Source organism: Typha angustifolia, chromosome 6, assembly GCF_048772165.1.
Source record: "Typha angustifolia cultivar Huaian chromosome 6, ASM4877216v1, whole genome shotgun sequence".
Lineage (NCBI taxonomy): Eukaryota > Viridiplantae > Streptophyta > Magnoliopsida > Poales > Typhaceae > Typha > Typha angustifolia.
Window position 1 is genome coordinate 5,863,046 of NC_133244.1, and position 13,055 is coordinate 5,876,100.

General features: G+C 35.2%; 1 protein-coding gene across 6 annotated transcripts; it reads right to left on the bottom strand.

Moving 5' to 3' along the window:
• Positions 1-557: 557 nt before the first annotated feature.
• On the bottom strand, positions 558-11,860 carry LOC140761016 (serine/arginine-rich splicing factor SR30). 6 transcript variants are annotated; one of them, XR_012104530.1, is made up of 15 exons: positions 11,733-11,860; positions 10,628-10,719; positions 9,217-9,282; positions 8,910-8,984; positions 8,706-8,814; positions 8,554-8,600; positions 8,390-8,447; positions 3,563-3,612; positions 3,376-3,432; positions 3,101-3,192; positions 2,924-3,028; positions 1,611-1,691; positions 1,216-1,243; positions 1,054-1,140; positions 936-960 (listed from the first exon to the last, which is right to left on the bottom strand). XR_012104530.1 is itself a non-coding variant. In XM_073098177.1 (14 exons), exons 2-14 carry the CDS (start codon positions 10,712-10,714, stop codon positions 916-918), a joined length of 906 nt encoding a protein of 301 aa, XP_072954278.1. In that variant the 5' UTR covers positions 10,715-10,719; positions 11,733-11,860; the 3' UTR covers positions 558-915. The 6 variants fall into 6 exon arrangements, 3 of the variants coding, with proteins under 3 accessions (XP_072954278.1, XP_072954276.1, XP_072954277.1); XR_012104529.1 differs by having other exon boundaries at positions 940-963; XR_012104531.1 differs by having other exon boundaries at positions 949-963; positions 1,615-1,691.
• Between the last annotated feature and the right edge of the window lie 1,195 nt (positions 11,861-13,055).

The window sequence follows — 13,055 nt, forward strand, 5'->3', positions numbered from 1 at the left end:
TTTCGTAAATATTCTCTTGTTATGTAAGTTAATCAGATTTTTTGGATTATTCTGCTAGCAAAGATTAGATTTCTCTGGCTATCCTTGCTTTCAGTCTTCGATTTGTTGGCTAACCTAGGGAGAACCCAATCTTTTTGTGTAGTGATTTAAGGCTACACCTTCGGATTCATCTGAGCTTTTCTATAGATCTACTCTGTGTATCTTTTTAGATACTTAAACTAGTTTGTGCCCGTTTGAGATATTGAGATGCCCTTTTTTTTTTAACCAAGTGAACCATATAAACCTTGCGGAATTTATTCACAAGATATTGACTACCACTCTACAAAGGAAATATCTTAAATGAGGTCAATCCTTTTATATTACTTTTCAAATTTGCTTATCTATATTCTAGATCTACAGTACAATTAGTCAATTTCTGCGCATTCTACCTTCTACGTACTCAAAACAACACCAAGATAATTAGTCAACTTCTCTGCAAGAAATTATTCTCTCGGTTGAATTAGAATTAGGAAGAGAGGCGAGCTGAAGAATGATTTGCAATATGAACAAAATAAAACTGCTTGCAAACAAAGATTATTTTAGCTGAGCAATGCGTACATACCAAAAGTACAACTCAAACAACCTACAACTAGCCATGATAAACAGTCAAATCTTATAGCAAAGTTACTGTTATATACCAGTTCATATTGTCTGTGACCGGAATTTAGCAATAGTACAGCTCGACCAAGAGCAAAGATTATTATTGGCCATATGATAAGCCATCTAACTTAATAGAAACGTGTCATACATACTAACTGTATAGCTATCTAACTCTCAAACTGTCGATTTCCAAGCAATGTAGTAATGCCTCAGGTATCCTGTCATTTGTCAAATGCCAAGATGTCATCCGGACCAAGGCTTCACAATTCAGGCTTCTTAATCGTCCATGGAATCAACTGAGTGGCGGCGGCTGCGATCAGACTTCTGTCAAATAAATAAATGAACATCAAACTGGCAGAAGTTTATGGCTTTAAAAACAAGTTAAATGGAGGAGGTGATAGATAGTGTCTGTACAGCAGGAGATTGAGATTGCGAGATGCTCCTGTTCCTGCCAGAACTCTGCTTCCCAGGGTTCTTGCTCCCCTTTGTGTCGCGGTGAGGCTGCATAATTGCATTTTAGCTCATCCATTATGTAGGAAAGAGAAGAAAAGATGCTGCTCATGATTAACAACTTACAGAATCAAAAGGAGATGTGGATCTTGATCTGCAAAGGTTCAGAAACAGTAGGGATCAAATATCCAATAATTTGCAATATTGTGTCAGAAATATATAGCAAAAACAAGAAGGAAACTAATGGAGAACATCCAAACAACCTAAAAGTTAAGAACCTAATAAAAAGGGCAATTCAAACATGAGGCAAGCTTAAACGTTAAGAACCAGTCACATCCAAACACAACCTAAAAATGCCTTTTCTACTGCTGGCCGGGAAGACATAACTTCACTCCCAGAAAACAAATGAAGTTTAGAACCATTCTACTACTCCACTCAAGTGTCAGGTATTAACCATGCCAGGTTGTAGGAAAGCAAAATCACGTTCCGGAGCTGCCTATTTACAGAACAGAATATCTCACCTACCAACAGAATGTAGGCATGCATAGTATCCACAATCAAGCCCTTAACATGCAATCCCCAGATCGCCGCAAAGGCCATATCTAGAAAAGAAACAAGGAAGCTTTCAACAAAAACTGATGATTACGAAGCTTGATATGCTCTTAATCAGGGAAAGTCATACTCATGTGAAGAAAAAGTGGAAAAAATCGTAATAAATCAAGAACAAAGAATGCCGAGAAACACACACAAAGAAAGAGGACAAACAATATTGAACCTGAGAACTCCACAAGCAATTATTGCTTGCCCAGAATTACTAGAAAGATTTTGATGTTGGCCAAGAGTTCTAAATAGATTCAATATTTTTAAATTTAAAAAACTGAAATATTAGCAAACCCAAAGTACTCAGTATTTACTAATGTAGTGTCTATACTTGAACTGCAGGATGCTGGGCCAGATGAGGGTGGGTGATGTGGCACGACTATAGACGCTTTAATATTAAACATCTACCTACCTGTTATAAGTCTGCACCAGTTAGTCTTTTTGTTAAAAGACTGAATAAAGACACATCGTTTTACTTGCTATATCAGCCAGCTCGAGCACCCATCCTACATGACATCTTGTAGTCCAAGTGGATTGTATCGGCACCTAACTTTATTATATGTAGCACACAGACAAGCTACTAAATTTGTGTAGAAGCATACATGACTATATGCCCATTGTCGGAGAGATGAAAATGATAACATCATCTGCAAGCAGCAGCAGGAGCAGCAACAACAATAGCAAAGCATTTTACTGCAAAGATAACTAGAAAATTCCCAGCATGTGGTAGAAACTAACAAATCTAATGTACACTCCACAGAAAACCGTGGGAGCAAAAGACAGTCCTGCTGGGGAAAAGGAGCAACTAACAAGTCACAAGATTCGTAAAACTTTTGCTCCAAGACTCCCAACCTATTTCCTCTTCTAACAACAAGCATACTCAGCATTTGTTAACTTAAGAAAAGAACTAAATTTAATAGGAATGTCTTCCTTCCCAACCATTGACTAAATTTCATCGAGTATTTATAGTCAGAAATCTATTGTTATAACATAATGTGATAGCATATCTTAATGGAGCAACTTGAGAAAGAGTGAAAAAATATAACACATGCAGCCATAAAAAAGTGTCCTGATGCACGAGGCTCCAGGGTACAAACACGTTAATGCCAAACAATTGAGTTTGGAAGTACCTAAACATAAAATATAAAAACCTAAACATAAAATACAAAATTCGCAACGACCAAAAAACTACATAAAAAAGAACAAATATGGGACAAACACAAGGATAGCATACCCTGAGAAAGAGCGTCCTCTAGATCCTGAACGAGACTGAGATGAGAGAGATCCTGGTGGTGATCTAGATGGTGAATGCCTTGTTGGCCTTTTTCTTGGAGATTTGCTGCACAAAAATCGAATTAGAAGACTACTGCAGTAACAAGAAACTATCAGAATTACTAAATGTACACCAAACCTTCGGCTTGGACTCCTGCTTCGGCTATAACTAGGACTTCTGCTTCGGCTGTAAGAATGACTGGGGCTTCGCCGAGAATCATATTCCTTAACCTGCAGTAGAAGAGAAAAAGTTGCATTAGCATTCTCATGATAAGCATGCAAAGAAAAAGAAAACAACCAGCAGGACTTCACACCAATATATATTTTCATTCGCCCACTCAGGATGCATAAAAGTAAATATTTCTTGAGAAAATAAAAAGGCCTCAAGTAAAAAAAAAAATGCAGGAGCAATACCCTTATATATGACCGAGAAAATGCATTCCGGAATTCAGAGTCATCTAGTTTCCTTAACTGTATGATATCGACAACACAAAGTCATTAGAGACACTGGTAGATAGAACATATGACCATATAAATGCTCAACAAAATAAGTCAAGAATATCTAAGTGCGACATATAAAGGATCAAGGAAAACAACCTACCGCATATTTCATATCGTCATAGTTTGTATAATCCACGATACCTGTAGTGCCTGCAAACATATACCAAAAAGTACCTTACACTCTTATGCTATACTCTAGGGAGGAAGACAACCAAACTAAACATCAGGACACCTTAGAAAAGAAAGGAATATAAGTATTATTCAAGAATTACTAAGCAAACAATCTCAAGAAGATCTGCAGATAGTGACGCAGTCAAGGTATGCATATGGCTGTTAGACTTGTGCAACTAACAAATCATATTTGTCGATAAAATTTGATAGTATTTTGGATTATTTAAAGTTTTAAATCGAGCTAAGACCACTTAATAAAACTACATACACCTCAATGAATCACACTAAAAAATACCCTATAAGTACAGCGATCGTTTGTAATACAGAATAGAATTATTGAATTCACAAAAATGATTGTTTGTAATACAGAATAGGATTATTGAATCCACAAAAGCGATTTTTTATAGTACAGAATAGCATTATCGAATTCACAAAGAGATAGTAGCAGAGAACGTGCTAAAAGAATACAAAGAAATACCAAGTAGATTACTGTTTTTATAAAAAGTTAAATAAAAATAATAAGTAAGATAGATAAATTGGGAAAAGAGAGTAGCTATATATCAGGGTTCTCTTAGACTATTTGAATTTTATCTATTTCTAATTCAATCTTTATAACTCAATTTGAGGAATTTTATATCTCAAACCTCCAAATTGGATGATTTAGCATTATAATGTAGAAAAAAAATTAAAACAATATTATCATTTTTTATTATTTACTAAGAATCTATTAGCCTAATCCGAGTTCGACGATATATACGGAGGCGACAATGCAGCAAACGATCAAGCTACTAAGTAGATACTAACTTATCCATATATAATTATGTAAATCAATAGAAAAAAATATGACAACTTATGGATTACAAATTTGAAAATAAAATAGAAAATTAATCCAACTAGGGGAGAGGCATACCCTAGTTGTGCAAGTATTATTAGCTACTTATAGTAGCTTCATTCATTCCTTTTGGTACTATTTTCTCTTTCTTTATCTCTCTTTCCTTTCTCTTATCTTAATTTTCTTGTGTTTCTTGGGATCTAAATCTTAATGCCTTTGCCCCTCTATTTATAGAAATGTTTAAAAAAAAATACAATGACGGGGTTTGCTATGAGACTTAGATTTTTCCTTTTTCTTTAAAGTATAGATATAAGAGTTGGGTTCCGCTCTCTCCATTCACATTCCATTGACATTTGGGAAGAAATAAATATAGTATTCTTTCATAATATTCTTTCACCTTTGAAGGAAAGTGAGACACTATAACAAGCATAGGAAGGTTTTAAGGAGTTGCTCAACTTGTGGCCCACCACGAGTATGAAAGTTGGTGATTTGTAAGTTACTTTTATAAAGGTCTTACATCTTGGGGCGCCAATTCATCGAAATAATGTATAATCGCGAGTTTCTACAAAAGCACTAGTCTGTTTAAGCTCACCTTCCTCCATCAAGTGGAGGACTTTGTCATCTTCAAGAAGAAGATAGCCTTCATTTTTTTACTCAAACACTAACAATCCAAGTTGGAAGAACCATTCAGCACAAAATAAAACGAATTAGCGATTAGAATCGTTAATCGTGCAAGTTGTTGATAAGCAAAACGTCAACGTCTTCAAGAGTCAATTATCAACTTTGATAAAATCTTTGAATGTTCATGAGCGGGGTAAATTTTATCCTAGGCTCAAAACAACCCCATGCCAACATATGGTCCACATCTTCGACCTGGACCTGAAAAACTTATAAAAGTTGGCAACTTGTAAGCTACTTTTATGAGGATCTTACATTTTGGCAGCGTTAATTTACCAAAATGATATGTAACAGTGGGTTCCTAAAAAGGAAATCCCAAGGATGTCATGGAATACATGAATGAACTTGCTGAAAAAGTTCATACTTAAACTTACCCACTTATGCACTAGTCAATCTAGGCTCACCTCTAATCCTTCAAGTGGAGGACTTTATCATCTTCGAGAAGAAGATAACCTTCGGACTAAAATTGAGTCTAATAAAAGAGATAGAATTCCTCAAAATAAAAGAGGTAATAATCATTTGTGTTATTCCCTACAAAGAGATGCCCCATGTTTTATTTGTACACCTAGCTAAGAATTGTTCAACTTTTTTTCAAATAAGTATATTCGAAGAGCAATATAATGCATTGGGCGTTTACCAAAAACCCTACTCTCCTTATTCAGACACTTCAATCCAAGTTAAAAGAACCATTTTCACTTCAGTTGGAGAAATGAGCAACAAGCTCAACAGCAACCTACGCCACCACCGCTGCACCAACATCGATTTTATTCTACACCCTATCAAACACAATCTTCTTCAAGGAATTCCTTAAAAAGATACTATAATTCCATTTATAGAGACACAGAAAAAGACAAACCAGCGACAAGAATCAATTATCACACAAGTTGCCAGTAAAGAAAAAGATTTTGAGAGTCATTTGTCCACTGTGACAAACTCTTTAAACGTTCATGAGAGGAGTAAATTCCCATCACAGGCTCAAAACAATCCTCACGGTCAGCATATGGCCCACACTTCTACCTTAGACTTCAAAATATTAAGTAAATGCTACAATTATCTCTAATGGTAAAACCGTACAAATCCCGAGGTGTCTCACACACCTGAGAATGTTATACAACTTTCAATCTGCTAGGGTACACATATTCGATAAAACCAAAAATCACATATGCGCACCCACTAGGATACCTGATACCATATTCAGAAGCTTTGCAATCCAAATCAAGGGTATTGGATCTTAACAAAGAAATTTAATCTTTTTTGTGTACCATCCCTTGCTTTCACTTAAATTGAGTTATTTCATGTTTACTTTTTGAGCTCTCACATTTGCTCTAACATCTTAGGTGATTTCCTTCTACTTCAGTTACTTGTTTTATTACTTGAGGACAATGTAATAATTAAATTGGGGAGGGAGAAAACATTGTATATGTTAATTAATAAATTCTTTTAGGACCATATTTTGCTTCTCAATGTGTTACATTTTAGTATTATAAACTCAATTATATCTAATGTGAAATGCACATGCATATCACTATAGAAAAATTTACTTTTCCTATCAATAGCATAGTTAATTATTAAAGTAAGGATGATATTGTGATTCACACACTTATCATCAACAATGGCCGTGCCGACTGTTGGCCGGCACGGTACGTACTGCGGTACTTGGCGGTCGGCACGGTACGTACTGCGGTACTTGCCGAAAGAAAAGGAAAGAAAAAGGTAACACCTTCGCCGTCGCCGCTCGCCCTAGCCCGAGGGAGGGGAAGAAAGAGATCGAGATCGAGAGAGAAAGGGTTTATCGATTAAAACTTAAGTTGCGGATCTTAATAAACCCTCTTTCTCTCTCTCGGGCTAGGGCACTCGACGTAAGCTCGGGCGACGACGAAGGCCAGCGGCAACGGCGAGCTCGACGACAAGGTCGATGGCGAAGCTATTACGAGGGATGCCGTGTGGCACCCTCGTGCCATGTGCCGGTATGCCACCAGCACGGTCATCCATGCTTTTCATATCATATGTTTAAAGAACCATACTAACTTGAGAGAACCTAACCTAGAATTTGACTTGATTGACTTCCCTTTATATATATATAAAAAAAGTAATATCTTACTAAGTAACTCAACCTTGCCAACTCAAAAAGTGGTAAGATTCTACTAAGGTACATAGCATAATCATCTCAAAAAGTTGAAAATGCTCCTAGAATGGTAGGATTTATTCAAAATATATAAAAGGCATTCAAAGAAATATTGTTGGACTCTAGGAATGGATTCCAAAAGGAGGTAGTAGTCTTTTATTCATATGACAACTTTTGAGCATATCACTTATTCTCTTTAATTTACGCTTGCTATACTTAAAAATAAGAAATTGTCTTTTCACTGATTATATGTGTATGAGTTTATGATCTTATTATCTTGCATTTGAGTTTATATTCTTTAAAATATTATCTTGCATTGAGGCATATACCTCACCAAGCACAAGCCAAATACAACTCATAAACTAATTAATATGAAAATGAAACTACAAGAAAGATGCCTTGATACAATAAGAAACAAATGAAACCATAGAGAAAAAGGAACCAAAAGAGAGCTCGGGTCTCCTGGGATTCTAGGAAAAAGGTAACTCTAATTGTCCGCCTTATTAAGTTGTGTAGTAAAAGAGTGATAGCTATGTTTTAAGCTACTTACACAGGTTCATGGATACAAAGAATGACACCAGATAAATATGCAAAACAAATTAATAATGGATTAATGTGCAATCAGACAGGTAGCCAATGACACTGGTCATCTTCTACACGAGGTTTGCATTTTTGACATCCCGATTCTTAAAAATAAATATTTACAAAACTTTACCAGTAAATTAGAAAAAAAATGTGATATCATTCTGTACTTCAACTGTAATTTTCAGCAGCACCTTTTACCTGCTGACATTGAAATACAGAACTACTAGGGATAGGAGAATACAATTACTTTGACAAAAAACAGCATAGTTAAGAGGCTAAGACCTACTGAATGCCAACAGCATGCTTAGGGACGATCAGACAAAGCTACTAAACTCTCTACTGCATATAAATGAATAACCATATTTCTGCCAAGGATTCCCTAAATTCTTTTCATACAAGATAAACATGCAAGAATTGCTTGTTCAAATGTCTACAGTGAGCATTTATTAACTCGTATAAAGATATACAAATGGAAACAAGCAGCATTTTGTAAAGAAAACCCAATAATGAAGTAATTGAAGAAAGGATCAGCTTACCACGACCATCTCTGAACACTTCAGAGAAACAAACATCACCAGCTCGACGCATATGGTCCTATCCACAATATCAGCATATCCAGATAAGAGAAAAGGAAGAGGAAGAAAAGGGGGAAAAAATCCTACAGCGGATAAGGTAGACAAAAGATCTACAGGGATTCTACCTTAAGATCTTGCCAGGAAGCAGAGGAAGGTAAACCAGTAATGAAAACTGTCATATTGAAATGAATTAGAAAGCCGAGAACTAATATGCCCTCATTATGAGGTAACAGCAATGGATGAATAGTAACAGTAATATGTTCTCATTAGGACGCACCGCGATACTCTGAGCGCCTAGAGACACCACCACGGCCACCACCACTGCTATACCTACTGTAGCGATCAGAAGATGAAGAGTAACTTCTTCCACCATGTGCAAGTTCAACCTGTCATATAAAGGGCACATAAGAGAATCATACATAATGACCTACTAAGGCAAAGATGACCAATTTGTGCTGATTGGAAGAAAGTATAATCGTACACGTAGTCTGTGACCATCAAAATTATATCCATCACGTCCACGAATAGCATCATCAGCATCACGAGCATCTTCAAACTGCAAGATGCAGAGAACAGTATTCATTACATGCCTAGAACTGCATAAACATTCATACATAATGCAGTAAAGAAACATATGATCAGTTGATTGCAGCTCTAACTTTCAGCAACATTGCATGCTTTACTTAAAGACTAGTTTATGCACAAGAACAGGAATGCATATAAGAATCATAACAATCCAGTAAACATGCATCCATATACTTCAATATCTGAAACGAAGGTAATATCACCTCAATGAATGCATAACCAGGAGGCCTTGGAGGAATCTTCAGATCAATATCAACAATTGGTCCATACTGCAAAATCAGAATGAGTCAGCAGATGATTTGTAAAAATCTTAACATTGGGATATAACAGCTGAATCAATATCATCATGCCAATTTGTATTTTTATCCTGAAGAAAAGAAAAAGGCTTTAAAGCTCAAGACATCTTTCTCAAAATAGATTTTGAGTTGGGACCATTTCTGAATCACAACACTAACTTCTTCTCAATAAGCATGTTTTAAAACTGCATAATGGAAAAGCACTTGACAAATGTTACACCTCGGGCATCAACCGAGCAACAAATAGGTTTAGCATAAAGACATATGATTCAGTCAAACACAGAAAAGGTCTAAATTAATGTTATGCAACATCCAAATACTTTTTACCAGAATGGAGTGAAGGCCCCCTTGTTAAGGCCTAGGGAAAAAAATGCCTGAGATAAAAGCTTAACATAGTAACTTATAGGAATATGAATACAAAGAAATAAGATAAACAAAATAAACTCATATTAAATAAAAATACAAAATACAAAAAATGAAGTACTAAACCATTGTTTTAAGAAAAAAAAATGCCCAACTTTCTAGGCATCCACTTTAGATGGAATATGCATAAGCTCCTCTTTGTTCCACCTAGGTGCCCGCCTCAATATCTTTTGACATGCTTCATAGTGTAGTTGACCTTGAATTCATGTATCTATACCTTACTATATTATTTGGATCCTAATAGCTTAGTGTGGCTCTCAATAGAAATAAAATGATTCATTCTATTGATCTTACTGTTATATGTGTTCCACTTTTGGTTTAACAATTATTATTCTATTTGTTTATCTTTGAACTGCCTTTATTTCAGGGATGTGTATAGAAACCCGCCTACTGCATAGGGCCACTTTGCCCGCCAACTGCCTGCAATATTTTAAAGCTTCATTGATATCGTATTCAAGAAACAACGAAGATTCGATTCTGTTTCTAGCAAATATGCCCTAGTAGATGAGTTCGCATATCAAAATATCAATTCTAGTAAAAATGCCCATAATAATTATTCTACCAAGAAAGAATAAACTAAAGGAAGTACCTATTTTAAAGTGATGACAGGGGTTTATAAAACCTATCTATATAAGCATTCTGTTAAATGAACAGGATATTTTCAGTTTAATTTGAGGAAATTTTTTTTGTGGATTATGATATACATTTGTTTATTAGTAACACTGTTATACATGCCTGTAAGTTGTTTCTAGGAGCAAACACTGGCCCACGGAAGCATGAAAATAAGTATAAGTCCTTGAATTCCCAAACTTGCCAGCTTATCAGGTTCCTTAAGATTGTATGCCATATACAAAGGACAGAAATATTAGAAATAAAAATCAATTTCCAACAAGACCTTGTAAAAGAGATCCTCGACCTCCCTCTCTCGAATATCACCAGGTAGGTTGCCCACATAGAGAGTTCTGCTGGCTCGGCTGCTCATATTTCCTGCGGGAAAAAAGAGTCATGAGATAATTAAAATCAAAGGAAAGGAATCTAGTAACATCCAACAAATCGTAAAGTTGAAGCCTTGAAGGGGCAACAGAAAGTATCAAAATATCCGAGAAAAGTATGAGAACAATATCGTCATGAATCATATGTCTAGCTAGATAGCTTCTGAACAAAATCACATAATTTCATGCGCAGCGTGATGACTGATAAGTAATCTAAGAATATAATAGAATAAGTAAAAAAAAGTTTTTCCAAAATGAAATGATGTCAAAATCACTCTTCCGGCGCTTCAATTATATATAACCATGCAGGTCTTCTGCCTAAATTCTAGTCCCTAGAAAACCATGAGAACATGAGATATCATATTAATCAAGACAAAATCAAATGGCAAAAAGAAGAAGAGATGATTCTACAACAGTTAATGTATTGAAACGCACACCGTGTAGGCGCAGTACCAAGACCGGAAAGCAGAAGAATAGGAATAAAAACTCTGCCGCCAAAAAATAAAGAATGATATCCAGTCATACGAAAACTCCATAATCCAATAATCAACTACAAAATCATGCAAATATATATATACATATGAAAATTCGCTAATAAATAAAGAAATGAAGAAAAAGCTCACATTGAAGCATTGGGACATGCATGCCCTAAACCCCAGTTAGGTTTACAAATTACCATAACCCACCTCTAAATAAGTAAATTAAAAGGGAACAAAAAGTTAAAACAACTTTTGTACGAAAAAATTCCTAGAACACGCAACCATACTTTTCCCGTTAACAGAAGCGCAAATTAAAAAAAAAAAGAAAAAAGAAATCTACCAACACACCGTCTCACAAGAAGATTCCTATCAACACCACACCCAAAATCGAAGCTTTGAAGAAAAAGACAAGGCGAAAGAAGCCAGCTTTGCGCCGGAGAAGCACAGGAATTCGAGGAAAAAAAAAGAGACCAAAGCAAACCCTCACGGCCTCTTCCTTCTAGGGTTTAGGTAAGGACTAAGGACTCACCTTCGGAAGGAGGAGGTGGAGAGTCTGGAGACGAAACCTCTCGAGAGTTTAGGCGAATGCGACGGGTGCGATCGCGCGAGGGGGGAACAGAGTTCGTGTGAAGAGGGCGAGGATTTATTGATGACGGAAGGGCAAGCCGGTAATTTAACATTAGGACACGTCGGCTATCCAAGATTTATGCGGTGGCCGCTGCTTACGTCAGGTTCGAGGATGGTCGCTGCCACGTGGTAGGGGGGGTGGACTACGGGCCAAAGTGGGTCGGAATGAATCCCATGATGGGATTCCCATCCAATCCAACGCCGTATTCGAGTAGTGCTCGATAGAGTGATTGACCAAACTAATACTGTGCTAAATTATTTTGCTAAAATAAATTTTATTTTACCTCTCAAATTTATTGTTAAAAGAGGTTTCTTTTACTCTAATTGTAATTAAATCGGTGAATTTATAATTGTTTTATATGTTTATCTAACGGTCAATTATTTCGGCATTTTTATTTGACGCTAAAATGCTAAACATTTCAGTATTTTATTTATAGGAGTCCGTTTAAATTAATATTTTAGCTATTAAGTTAATTTTTTATTTTTATATAAAAAAGCTTATCTTGATATTATTTCTACCAAAGTATTAGTAAAATGCTTTTGAGTTTAACGTATTTTTTAGACTTCTTTTAATAATAAATTTGAGGAACAATCTATTTTAATGAATAAAATTTAGACTATTACTAGTTTGGTTTAAAATTCGATATTTTTTTTCCATTCTTCTTTCTATCCAAATTCATATCCGTATTTATATAGTCGGTAGTAACACAGATATATAATAAAAATTAATTATAGTCGGTAGTAACACAGATATATAATAAAAATTAATTTTTAAATTAATATCTATATATCATTTTATTTTTTAAATAGTCACAAATTTCAATCTAATAAGTTTAATTAAACAAACTGACAGATTATATAAATATAATATTTTGTATAAATCGAGATCGTAGTGTTTAATAATATCTTCTTAATACTAATTAGCTTTCACAAATTGCTTATAGACGTTTCCTCCCATAATACAACCGAAGAATACTGTTTATTCGAATGCCCTATAGAACTAGAATAGTATAATACGCTCTAATGAATTGATTCAAATTCGATGATCTTCTAATATAGACTCTAAACCTATTTATAAAATGATCATAATGATGAAGTAGTATGTTATTTCTGTTAGAATAAAATAGGCTGCCTTAGAAACTTATTATTTACTTAGTGGTCTACCCCTAAAATGCTTAACTATAAAGTGCTAATAAGATTAAAGATTTATTTTAAACTAAACTGT

Excerpts from the sequence above, each read along its gene's own strand:
- LOC140761016 (XM_073098175.1), bottom strand. The coding sequence starts at position 10,714 with ATGAGCAGCCGAGCCAGCAGAACTCTCTATGTGGGCAACCTACCTGGT. Across the intron at positions 8,601-8,705 it reads TAGGCGCTCAGAGTATCGCG|TTTTCATTACTGGTTTACCT; the intron begins GTGCGTCCTAAT and ends TCAATATGACAG. Across the intron at positions 3,433-3,562 it reads ATGACGATATGAAATATGCG|TTAAGGAAACTAGATGACTC; the intron begins GTAGGTTGTTTT and ends GATATCATACAG.